The sequence below is a fragment of the Odontesthes bonariensis genome, chromosome 6 (genome assembly GCF_027942865.1).
Source record: "Odontesthes bonariensis isolate fOdoBon6 chromosome 6, fOdoBon6.hap1, whole genome shotgun sequence".
NCBI classification, from domain to species: Eukaryota; Metazoa; Chordata; class Actinopteri; order Atheriniformes; family Atherinopsidae; genus Odontesthes; species Odontesthes bonariensis.
This window is the reverse complement of record NC_134511.1, coordinates 7,394,724-7,408,393: the sequence shown is the minus strand read 5'-3', so window position 1 is coordinate 7,408,393 and position 13,670 is coordinate 7,394,724. Positions and strand designations below refer to the sequence as shown.

The following is a 13,670-nucleotide window of genomic DNA, read 5'->3' as shown; positions in this document are numbered from 1 at the left end:
CGCTGTTGCAACAATAATTTCCCAAATTGGGATGAATAAAGTATTGATTGCATGTAGGGGTGCGCTCCCCAATTCTGTTGTTTTTGTGTTATTACTTCCACCTGGAATGGTTTGAGTCCGTGGGACAAAGATCCAGAAGGGCAGTATGGACTACATCACTGAATCCTTGGCAAACTGAGTCCTCGTACATGTGTCGTGATGTATGTGATGGAGATGTGCCTTTCTGAATAAAAAGAGAATTAAAAAAAAATAAATAAATAACTCACAGAGAAAGTCAAAATGTTCCACCGCCTTAGTGTTCGACCCTAAACGTGTGCATCTGGTGCTGAAAATCGATGCATTTAATGTTTAATGATGCAAAAAAAGGTGATGCAGAGACATATTCGCCTCACCTTTGTGTCTGTGCCCTGCAGTTCTCTCCTGTTTTGCTCCCAGTGAACTTTGTCTCATTCACGCCGTCAACCAGAGAGCGACAGACATGCAGATTCCTGTGTGTAACAGTCAGAGAAGCGCGACCGGGAGAAAGGCATGTGGATTCCTGTGTGTTTGTGTGAGAGCGAGAGTCGAAGGCTCAGACGGGCAGAGAAAGAGAGAGAGAGAGAGAGCGCTGGGTTGCGTTGAATGTTTGGAATGTTGAGGCTTTTGGCTTCGGTTTGCACTGATGGAGGAGGAGGAGGAAGAAACGAGGAGGGACAGAGGGAAGGGAAAAGGAAAACAGACAAAGGAGATAAGAAGCCGGAGAAGGAGAGGAAACAAAGATGGAGGAATGACTCCTTAAAACCAGGAAAATGGAACTAAAGAGAGCTTTTAAAAGTGGCTCCTGCGAGTATCGCCTAAATGTTGTTTCTCAAACTGATTTCTTCTGATTATGAATAAGTGTTGGGGGGGCATTCATAAAAGGAAACAAACCCACGTCAGTCTAATTGTTCAAATGATTCCAAGATGTGACAAAGGCTGTGTTCGAAACCACATACTACTTACTGCATACTCATTCGATCAGACAGTATGCAGAGCGTTTACCCACAATGCATTTCGCCGAGCCGAAATCAGCCGGCCTGAAGCTGATTTCACTTAAGCTCTAAACTCTGTAAACTTTAGCAACATTTGAAACATTTTCAGGCGAGAAAGTAGTCGTTTAGATCCCCAACGTGTTGAAAACCTGACAAAATACCGGCTATTTACAATTTTGTTCCCATGAATTCGGCGCTACTAAAGCTAGCCGCAGTGAGCAACGCACTTCCGGTTATTTTCACAAAATAAAATACCCTTTGCCTTTTATCATCGGGAAAGCCATTACGATACAATTGGTGCTTTTGTTTTGAAAACAGGAAGTGAACCTACCCTCGCTGTAGCTAGCTTGAAACTGCCGTTTTGACAGGAAATGACGATCGGCGACGTCACGTTATGATGCATCTTGGGTAGTTTGAGTATGAGTAGTAACCTCATGATGCATACCCAACATTTCGGAGAATCTAGTATGCATCCGGGAAAAAAGTCAGTATGAGTAGTAGGAGTAGTATGCGGTTTCGAACACAGCCAAACTCTCACATTTGAGAAGCTGAAGCCATTTTACAATTTTTGCTTCAAAACAATCACAGCAGCTGTCGAACGATTTTCTTTTAATCACTTTGAAAATAAGTTACTTGTTGTTCTAAAGTTTTATGATTTTGGGGGAATTTCTCTCTCAGAGGTCTGAGGGTTTCTGCTGTAGTTTGCTCAGGATTTCATCTTTGCTTTTTGCAGATGATGAGCTTCTGTTGGTTTCATTGAGCAGAAACTTCCCCAACCACCGGGGCAGTTGGAGGCAGCTGGAGCAGAGTTAGCCCCTAAGGTCATAGTCCTCAGTCAGAAAAGTCTCGATTGCCCAATGTGGGCTGAGATTTAGTTGATTTTAAGTATCTCAGAATCTTGTTCACAAGTGGCCGCAGAACAAGCCCAGATCATCGGCCCTCCACCACCGTGCTTGACAGCTGGTGTAAGGTGTTTGTGCTGATGTGCTGTGTTTGGTTTCCTTCAAACGTGCTGCTGTGCATTATGAGCAAACATCTCCACTTTGGTCTGCTCTGTCCAAAGGACATTGTTCCAGAAGTCTTGTGGTTTGTTCAGATGCAGCTTTGCAAACCTAAGCTGTGCTGCCATGTTCTTTTTAGAGAGAAGAGGCTTTCTCCTGCAGCCCTTCCACACAAGCCGTACCTGTTCAGTCTGTTTCTAACTGTGCTGTCATGAACTTTAACCTTTAACATGCTAACTGAGGCCTGCAGAGTCTGAGATGTGGCTCTTGGGTCTTTGACCTTGGGGTGACCTTGCTGGGACGTCCACTCCTGGGAAGATTGACAGCTGTCCTGAATGTTTTCCACCTGTGAATAATCCTTCTCTCTGTAGAACGATGGACTCCAGATAGTTTGGAAACGGCCTTATAACCCTTCCAAGAAGGACGGGCAGCTTCTCTAAGATCCCTGCTGATGTCTTTCCTCCTTGGCATTGTGTTAACACACACCAGAATGCTGCAGAACTTCTGCTTTTATCGAGCTGCTTACACTGACTGATGATCAGTTAATCAGAGCATTGATCAGCAGCAGCTGGCTGCTACTGACCCTCTCAGTTCCTGTGGAAGCAGTAAGGGTTCACTTAGTTTTTAACTCACTGCTTCTGTCTTCTGTCTCAGTTTTTGTTCAATAAATAATAATTAATTAGTCTTAATTGTAAGATTTTTTTATTTTTATTATGTTCTGATTTGTAAAAACTTGAAATAGATGTACTTTCTTTATCATATTGCTTTAATTCAAAATAATTATAGAATCTCCCTTGTTTTTCTGACCTTTACCAGATTAAACCCGACTGCAGAGGTCAGTGATTAGATGCAGAAAGTGAGGTCCTGGTTACATAACCCTACATTTCACCGAAGCGTGCAGATATTGGACTAAAATCTCATTACTTCATTTTACAGCTTTTTATTCCCATAAACACGTTTCATTAGCACTTTTAAACCTGAAATACACTTTTTTTGCTTTTCTTTTAATGCACCTATGCGGTCAAAAATGTCACAAAATACTCAAATCGTCGGTCGTCTGTCTTTCTCGCCCTCCATGTTTTTTTTCTCTCCGTGTCTTTTTCTCTCCCCGCGGTCATGTGATTCTGCTGTCGAGATGAGCAACGGTGCAGGAATCTGAGCCGCGGCCAACTCATTACATAAAGCTCCCTCTCTGCCTTTCTCCCCCGAATCGCTGCCAGAAAATAAACGGGAACCAGTTCTGCTGCCGCCCGGCTGAAGTGAACGAACTCGCTTTCCTGAAGACGGGACAGAGAGTTGCATCAGAAAAAAAGAGATAGATTGTTTTCAGTGTCCTCCAGAGTTTAAGAGCAGTCTATGTGCAGCAGCTGATTGTTGCATCAGGCGACCGATTCAAAAACATTCACTGTACTCAGGCTCGTGTTTCCATTCAGCTGGATGTCTCCAACAGAAACATCCAGCTTTGAAGTTCACATTTGGAGCCGAGCGTCAGTCAGATTTTTTTCCTGGAGAAATCCCCGCAGCACTAAAAAGGGTGTGTTCTATGTGGTCGTGCTCCCTTACAGCTGCTGTTTACAGGGATTCATTTACTTTGTGATGCAGAACAATGATGGGAAGCTTAGCCCCGTTTTAATAAACATGAGATCTACGCGGCGTCTGCGTTTAAGTCGTTTGATTCTGCGCGGTCAGAGGGAAGTGTTTGAGGCCAGAAAAGTTTCATGTGGAGGTTTTTGTTACTGGAAAGTTATTTTCCAGCCTGTTTAAACTCTCTCCCTGTCGTGGCTGTTGTAGCAGAGGTGGCTTGTTTGTGGGAAGTTACTTAGTGGCTAAAGAAGGCAAAAATCCATGAACCGGACTCAAAGATGGCGCCTGAATGCCTGGATGACCAACCTCACGCATGAACTGACAGAAGAGGCTTTTGGGTTAGATATTCGGCAGCACACTCAGTTTGTGTCCTGATACTTTAGAATTAACCTTTCATGAACTGGTTCATTCAAGCTAAATGATAAAAACTCTTCTCACTTCACTGGAAAAAGTACCCCTCCAAAAATAAGTAAGAAAAACAACAAATACAAGACGTTTTTGCTTGAAATAAGCAAAAAAATCTGCAGATGGAACTAGTGAAAATCGAAAATCTTGAAATTAGCTTAAAAACCTCTTCAAATGTAAAAAAAAGCTAGTTTCATATGAAATCCAATTTGTTTTCAAGACTTTTTCATTTAACAAGATATTCAAGATGTATTGTCTTCAAACAAGTCCCTATATCTGGCTGAAATAGTACTTGTTAGGTAGTTGTGTCTTATATTAAGTGTAATGAGATATTTTGACTAGAAATGAGACTTGGTAAGACTTTGATTTTTTTCCAGTGATCACAGCGTTAGAGGAGAGAAACACAGAAGTGTTGCGTCAGCGTTTCCTCTCAGCAGTCCCAGGATCAGTTTTACATGAAAATAATAACCTCTCTGTTACATCAAAGGTGGAGAGGCTGCTGATTATATTTCTAATCCTTTTTAGGAGTATTATATACATCAAACTAGTTTCATCTCATCAGCTCGTTAGTTGTGAGACAGAGCGTCCTGTGTTTGGACGAATTTATCACGTCTCACATGAATGTTACAGACTTTGTGTGTTTTACAACAATCGGATTGCACTGGAACTTTTTACTTTAACTTTTACTATTTTTATTCTCTTGTATATTATTTAGATATCTTTATACTGTGTGCCTTATATCTTTTGTGTATCCAAAGCCAAGAGCTCCTGAACTAAATTTCATTATGCCTGCATAGTGACAATAAAGATTCTTTATTCTTTTATGTATATTCAGTCAGAATTCCTCATATTTTCAGGTCTAAGTTGGATGAGTCTGTGATCACGCAGCTTTAGTTTTTTAGTTTTTGTTTCTTACAGCGCAGGTTGCTTTGAAATGTTACGAGCTGAGAGCGAGTGAACCTTTTCCAAATGTCACTGCGGTCCTGAATGAGCTTTAAAAGCCTTAAAAAGTTCAGGTTTCAGCCCCTCTCTGCTCTCCTCTTCCGTCCTTTGTTCTCCCAACGTTTTCTCTGCGTTTCCCCTCTTGAAGCCACGTCTTTCTTATCAGCGCTCAGCCTGCCGTCTGCGACCGCTCTTCCTCTCTTTGTCTTTCTCCTGCTCCATTTTCTCTTTCTCCTCTCTTTCACCCTCTTGGCCCACCTAATTATCTCTGTTATACCCCCCCATCCCCCCGTTTGCCCAGCTTTTCTCTCCAGAGACTCGAAGTTCGTCATATTGAAACAGAAACTGGACCACAGGAGACGCACTAAAGACAGAGTTAATCCGCTAAAAGAGGAGAGGAGGAGCGGGATGCTGTTCATTTTTATTAAAAACTTCATATGTGTTAAATACGTCAGGATTGTGTCTGTGTGCGTGTTTGTTTCGCTGTTATGTAACTTTTCTGTGAGTGGGCTGCTGCTTGTGTCCAGTGCTTATGAGCTGCTCCGCTCCAGCAGCAATGACATTGTGAAATCGCACACTCGGTCCTTTCCTAAATGATGGGAGGAGACATTCAGGCCGCTCCATCCTGACAGCTGACTTTGTATGGAAGCCACAGCAGCTTTCTGTGTTTCTGTGGGTCAGACAGTCGCTTACTTTTCTCTCTGCCTGTTTAAGATCTCCTAAAATAAGGCTCCTGTGTGCCAGTTTGAGGAAAGAAGAGAAGAAAGTCAACAGTAGATCATTCCTTTGTCGACCAAACGGTTTTCTGATGGTCGTTGTATTTTTGGGAAATAAAAGGGACCGGATTGGGTCCCTGGATTAGATTTCTGGAGCTCATGAACACAAACGTAAATGTTGATGGGGTTGTGCTTTTCTGTTTCTCTCAGAGATGTAGCATGTGTATTGGTGTGATTGCCGGACCATAATGCACCTCTTCCTGCTGCTGATCCTTCAAGCTACAGCAGCCATCGGACAAATTGACCCAGGTACGCACACACAACTTTCCCTCCACCGGCATCGACCCCGAAAAACAAATCTTTACCTCTTCAACAGCAAATTAAAGCAACAGAATAAAACGCTTGGTCCAAGTCAAACTGAGTGCGGCTGCTTTGTGTCTTGTGTCTTCAGTACATTGTCGCTTTCCTTTGGGCATGGAGGATGGGCGGATCAAGGATGAAGACATTACAGCATCCAGCTACTGGCACAATTCCACAGGACCACAGTTTGCCAGGTCAGTGTGGGACGTGATAAAGGAACGGCCGTGGTGATCTCTCACCTTAACTGCTGCAGTGAAACCCCAACAAATGATCCAGAGTGCAGCGACTCATCTGGTGTCACTGGCTACACACACTTCCTCACCTGCTCTACTTACACTCTATTCTTAGGAACTTATGAATAGATTTACTACTTAAAGCTTCCACTTGTGTTTTTTACTAGGGCTGGGCAACGATTAAAATGTTTAATCTAATTAATCACATGATTTCCCTGATTAATCACGATTAATCGCATTTGTATGCAAAATCCAAAAATGAATTCAAAAGTAGTGTATAGCTTTTAGCATTTAGTTTTATTTTAAATGTGCTGCCATATGAATGAAAGTGCCATAACATTTGTTGTGCAAACACACTTTTAACATCAGCATCTTTCTGTAGTTTTTATGTAGAAGCCTCGCTCCACTGTCTGTTTCCTTGAATGACTTGCTGCTATCAGTTGTGTGTTTTGCCTTTAAGTGATATTTTAGACTGGAACTACTACGCTGAGAAGACAATTCAACTTGGCAGTGTTTACAGATGACTTTAGTTCTGTCGACTCCGCCGTCTGGAAGAACTTTAAAATGAAAATGGCCGAGTAAAAGTTCCGTACCCTTCTCCATGTTTGGTGGATCCGCCAATTACTTTCTTTTACGGTTCCGCAGCAGACAGCAACAGACTTTTACAAAATAAAAGCCTGTGAGCAACAGACTTTTACAATAATAAAATAAAGAATAAAACAAGGGTGGTTGTAGTGGGTTGAGCAGGCGCCCCATGTACAGAGGCTATAGTCCTCGCTGCAGCTGGCCCCGGTTCGTGTCTCGCATCGGACGGCCCTGTGCTGCATGTTGTTCCCCCTCTCTCTGCCCCCTGCTTCCTGTCTCTCTGAACTTTCCTATCCATTAAATGCACAAAAGCCCCCAAAAAATAATTATTTTTTTTTTTTAAAGTGTTAATGCGCGATAAAATAATTATCGGCGTTAAATAATAAATGCGTCAATGCGACAATAATGAGTTAACTCGCCCAGCCCTATTTTTTACAGTAATAAAGCGTGTATGCTGCACTTTATTTGTTTAAACTTTGACTTCTGTGAAATGATTGAATAGAGAATGAGATAAATATAAAATGTCAAATAAGTCAAAGATCTGGTTTAGCTCGGACGTCTGTGTCTTTGAGGAGCTGTGAGGGTGTCTGCAGACTCTGTGTGTGTTTTAACTGTAACTGTGTGTGTGTGTGTGCAGGTTGAATCGTGAAGAAGGAGACGGCGCTTGGTGCCCGAAAGGACAGGAGCCTTCAGACAATCAGTACCTGCAGGTTTGTGTCCGCTATAAGCTCTAAAGACAGAACAAAACTGCCTCTAACACGTCCACTCATGCCCAGCGAGTGCTTTATACCTCAGTCTGAGGCTGTGTTCGAAACCGCACACTACATACTTCCATACTTCCATACTGCATACTCATCGATCAAACAGTATGAAGAGTGTTTACCCACAATGCATTTTGCTCTTGCCCGAGCCGAAATAAGCTCTAAACTCTGTAAACTTTAGCAACATTTGAAACATTTTCAGGCGAGAAAGTAGTCGTTTAGATCCCCAACGTGTTGAAAACCTGACAAAATACCGGCTATTTACAATTTTGTTCAGACGAATTTGGCGCTACTAAAGCTAGCCGCAGTGAGCAACGCACTTCCTGTTATTTTCACAAAATAAAATACCCGTTGCCTTTTATCATAGGGAAAGCCATTACGATACAATTGGTGCTTTTGTTTTGAAAACAGGAAGTGAACCTACCCTCGTTGTAGCTAGCTTGAAACTGCCGTTTTGACAGGAAATGACGATCGGCGACGTCACGTTACGTTGCATCTTGGGTAGTTTGAGTATGAGTAGTAACCTCATGATGCATACCCAACATTTCGGAGAATCTCGTATGCATCCGGGAACTTCTCGCATACTAACTCAAAAAGTTAGTAGGAGTAGTAGGAGAAGTATGCGGCTTCGAACACAGCCTGAGTCTCTGAGGATTCTGTCATCCAGCTCAGAGATGCCGTCGAGGTCTAAATTCAAAGACTCCTCAAAATCGGCAGCGAGTCCATCTGGTTTTGACAAAATGTTTGAAGTGGGAGTGAGGAGCGGTTCCGCCGGCATGAGGAACGTGATGCAGCTTACTCGGTGTAACAGAAGAAAGCGTAGAGTTCACAGAGCTGCAGGGAGGTCAGAGGTCAACATTTCAGGGTGTAACACAATATTTCAGCACTTTGCACAGAAGCAGAAGGAGGAAATCTGCTTCTGATGCATCGTTTCTCTTCTACTTGTGCTTTTTGCACAAAACTGCTTCTCATATAAAGCTATAAAAGAATGGAATGAACTCCCCCAACACATAAAGTCCTGCATAAACATCAAAGATTTCCCCAAACAAATTAAAATGCACCTACTATTAAAACATACTTCCTCCCACTGATAATTTGGTTGTTTTTCAATCAGGCTTCTTAAAGACTTTTTTAAGGAAAATTAAATTCTTTATTTTCCACATTCAGCTCAGCTCAAATTCATTCAAATGATCTTTATTGACATTAGATACGATGGTAATACAGTCAGGGCTCCGTGTAAACAGGTCCAATGGCCTGAAAGTGATTTAAAGACAGACACAAACTGATTCTATAAGGATCATTTATTATTCATCTCCCCAAAAAACGTCTCTTTAGAGTTAATTTGGTGCTGAGATGTCAGATGTTCATGAATTTAAAATATGGGGGTGTTTTGGGTGTTGACTTCCAAAGATTTGATGCCAAAATTCAGAAGACATCCCAAAAACGAAATAAAATTAAATAAAATATGAATCAGAATGTATAATTCGGAAATTAACAAATTAAAATGATTAAAATAGACCCACTGGTAATTAGGTTGTTTTTTTAAATAAAGAAAGGAAAAAAATTATAATAATTGAACTCCTTACCCCATCCCCCTTTAAGGACTACGGATGGAAAATAGCACTCGTGCTAAATCCGATGTAACCATCTTGTTGTTGTTGTTCATGAAATGGCTGATTTATGGTATTGCATGCTGTCCTTTAAATAAACTCATTCAATCATTCATACTGTCAACAAACTTTTCTACACGTGACGTGAACATGTTCCCGAACAGAGAAATTTCACAGCTTCACGCCTCACTGATCTGCGGATCTCTCTCAGTAGTTTTGATGCTCGAAGTAGAAAAACTGAGACTTTCAAAGAGTCCTCAAATCTGTTTCTCTCAATAAATGCCTCGAACTTGTCGGCGGTTCAGTGAACAGGTGCCAAATCTTATTTTCTTTGCAAGTGAACAGGTCTGAAAACAAAGTAGATTCTCGTGTGAACCAGTTTTCATGCATGTAGTTGAATTTTTTTGGCCTCTTTAGGGACCAGTCCCTTGTATTGTGTCGGGTGTAAAGCCGAAACCTTTTGATTGGCCTGTTTTTCAGGTGGACCTGAGCAGACTCACCTTCCTGACGCTGATTGCGACTCAGGGACGATATGCCAGAAACTTGGGGAAAGAGTTTGCCCGAGCGTACCGACTCAACTACAGCAGAGACGGCCTGCTGTGGAGGCCGTGGAGGAATCGTCAGGGAAACGTGGTGAGTGACCCGAAAAAATCAAAAGACAAAAGACAGCAGCTGCGAACTCACAACTGGAGGCCGGAAGAAAAGTCTGGGCGGCAGAAAGCGTAAAAATAGGAAAGAAAATAATCTTTCCACTGATTTACACTCAGCACTGCTTCTGGTCATTCACGCTCATATCAAGGGAAATTACATCAATGCACTGACTTCCTGTTGGCCTTAGAGCTCCCTGGTGACCGTAGCAACGGTGTTAGCAATCAGTTTAAACCCTGAAATCATGTTTTTTTAAGTAAGTAAGTACAGCGCCTTTCACAGATAAAATAAAAGCAGATTGTGCTTTTTGTTCAACTTTTACAGTTTTTTACATCTTTTTTTTTTTTACAATATCTGTATTGAATTTTCTTTGTAAAAAAGACAACAAAAAGAAGAAAAAACAACGGACAAGAGTGTAAAATAATGCAGTTCTTTGCTTCTTAATTTGAATGTAATTCAACTGCAAAAATAAAACGAAAGAGAAAAACTTAAAAGAAAAAACGGTGAATTGCTTTTAATGTGCTTTTAATTCATTTCCAGCACTGACGCTCAGTGTTTCCTGCCCTCATTTTGTAACGTTCTTATTCTCTCGCAGGTGATGGAAGGCAACAAAAACACTTACGCCTTCGTCTCCAATGATCTTCACCCTCCCATCATCGCCCGATACGTCCGTCTGATCCCCATCACCAGACTGTCCACCACCATCTGCATGAGGGTGGAGCTGTATGGCTGTCCGTGGGAGGGTAGGAAACGCCAAAAAAACAAGAAAACACACACATTTAGTGGTTGTTTATTCTTTTATGACTTCTCTGAAAAGTTTACTCTTCCTCAGAGGAAAGTAAACCCCCTTGTGTCAACATAAAACCTTTTTACAACCATTTTCCATCTATCAGCGGCGGCTTTTGATTACGAAGAAACAGCAGTTTTATCAACAATCAGAGATCGAAACGTGCTGTGGCGTTGTGTCTCCTTTCATAGTGACAGTGATCTTTTCTCCAGACTGAGAACAAATCAGAAAGACTTGAGCTGTGCAGAAGGATTTGTAGCTTCTCCTCTCTGCTTTCTGCAGACGGCCTGATCTCCTACAGCGCTCCAGAGGGTCAGCTCATGATGCTGCCTGGTTATTCCATCGTCAACCTCAGCGACTCCACCTACGATGGAGTGCACAAAAGAAGGCCAGTCTCACTCATCGCACATCAGCAGCTCTGTTTTCCAGGTTCTCTGTGACTCACGGCTTTCTCGTCCAACAGGAAGCTGTCCGGCGGGCTCGGCCAACTGACAGACGGCGTGATCGGCCAGGACAACTTCCTGGTTACCCGTCAGCATCCTCAGTTCCTGGTGTGGCCGGGATACGACTACCTGGGCTGGAGGAACGACTCGCTGGGAACTCAGGGATATGTGGAGATGGAGTTTGTGTTCGACAGGAAGAGAAACTTCACCTCCATGAAGGTTTTTTTTCCTTTTTTCTCATCAGAGCAGCGAAAAAAAAGGCTTTAAAAAAAAAAAGCTGAATAAAACAAATCATCGTCTTAAGCCTGATCGTCTTAAGCCTATTTATTTATTTAGATAAACGGATATTTATCTATCCGTTGAGACCGCAAGGGTTGTGATTGGTCGGCTAACAGCATCATTTCCGGAATCACGTTTCCGGTTTAGCTCCTTCCTCTCATAACAGCAACGCTGCCATTTTTGAAAGAGTTTACTGTGTGCTGGTCAACATTTGGTCAAAATTATTTGCATTTCAATATCAACAAGCTCCAACTCCAACAACAGTTTTTCGCTGTGTTCGAAAGCACATACTACATACTGCATACTGCATACTACATACTACATACTACATACTACATACTACATACTGCATACTGCATACTACATACTGCATACTGCATACTACATACTGCATACTACATACTGCATACTACATACTGCATACTACATACTGCATACTACATACTACATACTGCATACTGCATACTACATACTGCATACTGCATACTACATACTGCATACTACATACTGCATACTACATACTGCATACTACATACTACATACTACATACTGCACACTGCATACTACATACTACATACTGCATACTACATACTACATACTGTATACTACACACTACATACTGCATACTTCCATTCTGCATACTACATACCACATACTACATACTTCCATACTGCATACTACATACTACATACTTCCATACTGCATACTGCATACTACATACTTCCATACTGCATACTGCATACTACATACTACATACTTCCATACTGCATACTACATACTACATACCACATACTACATACTTCCATACTGCATACTACATACTACATACTTCCATACTGCATACTGCATACTACATACTTCCATACTGCATACTACATACTACATACTTCCATACTGCATACTACATACTACATACCACATACTACATACTACATACTTCCATACTGCATACTACATACTTCCATACTGCATACTACATACTACATACTACATACTTCATACTTCCATACTGCATACTACATACTACATACTTCCATACTGCATACTGCATACTACATACTTCCATACTGCATACTACATACTACATACTTCCATACTGCATACTACATACTACATACTACATACTACATACCACATACTACATACTTCCATACTGCATACTACATACTACATACTTCCATACTGCATACTGCATACTACATACTTCCATACTGCATACTACATACTACATACTTCCATACTGCATACTACATACTACATACCACATACTACATACTACATACTTCCATACTGCATACTACATACTTCCATACTGCATACTACATACTACATACCACATACTACATACTTCCATACTGCATACTACATACTTCCATACTGCATACTACATACTTCCATACTGCATACTTCATACTTCCATACTGCATACTCATCGATCAGACAGTATGCAGAGCATTTACCCACAATGCATTTCGCTCCTGCCCGAGCCGAAATCAGCCGGCCTGAAGCTGATTTTGCTTAAGCTCTAAACTCTGTAAACTTTAGCAACATTTGAAACATTTCAAATCAGACTTTCGTTGACGCGCCCTCACTTCTCTCCATCTCTTCCCTCCAGGTTCACTGTAACAACATGTTCTCCCGCGGCGTGAAGATCTTTTCCTCCGTTTCCTGTTGGTTTAAGTCCCGCCTTGTTGCCGGCTGGGAGGCGGAGCCTGTGACGTTCAACACGGTGCTGGATGACAGGAACCCGAGCGCCCGCTACGTCACCGTGCCGCTAAACCGCCGCGCCGCCAAATCCCTCCGCTGCCGCTTCTGTTTCGCCGACGTCTGGATGATGTTCAGCGAGATCTCCTTTCAGTCGGGTAGAACGCACACGCACACATTCAAAACGTGCGCGCTCGTTTCTGTCAGGGGGAAAGAATAAAATGACGCCCTGTTTTTTGTCCATCAGAGGACACCATACTCCCAGCACCCACCTTTATTGTCGGGACCTCCACTCCGGGAGACGACGAGCTCACCATGACAACCTCACCAAAGACAGGTGGGCCGAATTATAAGAAATATATTAAAGGCCTCATAGACTTCCTGCTGAAACTGGAAATATTGTAGATTTTTGGTCTTCATCTCTTAGTTTTCCTCCATTTCTCTCAGCAGCTGTTCCATCACCCAGCGCCACGCCAGACGAGGGGAACACACCCGTCCTGATCGGCTGCCTGGTGACCATCATCCTTCTATTGGTCATCATCATTTTCCTCATCCTGTGGTGCCAGTGTGTCTGCAAGGTGCTGGAGAAGGTGAGGCGACAA

The 13,670-nt window shown here is 42.2% G+C and overlaps 1 protein-coding gene across 2 annotated transcripts in view; it reads left to right on the top strand.

Moving 5' to 3' along the window:
- The window catches only part of ddr2l (discoidin domain receptor family, member 2, like), a 56,583-nt gene that overhangs the window by 24,296 nt on the left and 18,617 nt on the right, over positions 1-13,670 (top strand). The window contains exons 2-11 of one of the 2 annotated variants that reach the window (XM_075467205.1): positions 5,869-5,967; positions 6,110-6,212; positions 7,474-7,546; positions 9,688-9,840; positions 10,451-10,598; positions 10,925-11,030; positions 11,106-11,304; positions 12,980-13,226; positions 13,316-13,405; positions 13,516-13,658. In XM_075467205.1, the coding sequence (XP_075323320.1) occupies positions 5,907-5,967; positions 6,110-6,212; positions 7,474-7,546; positions 9,688-9,840; positions 10,451-10,598; positions 10,925-11,030; positions 11,106-11,304; positions 12,980-13,226; positions 13,316-13,405; positions 13,516-13,658 (1,323 nt within the window). In that variant the 5' untranslated portion in view covers positions 5,869-5,906. The remainder of the gene's footprint in view (positions 1-5,868; positions 5,968-6,109; positions 6,213-7,473; positions 7,547-9,687; positions 9,841-10,450; positions 10,599-10,924; positions 11,031-11,105; positions 11,305-12,979; positions 13,227-13,315; positions 13,406-13,515; positions 13,659-13,670) is intronic. The other variant, XM_075467206.1, reaches the window with a different exon arrangement.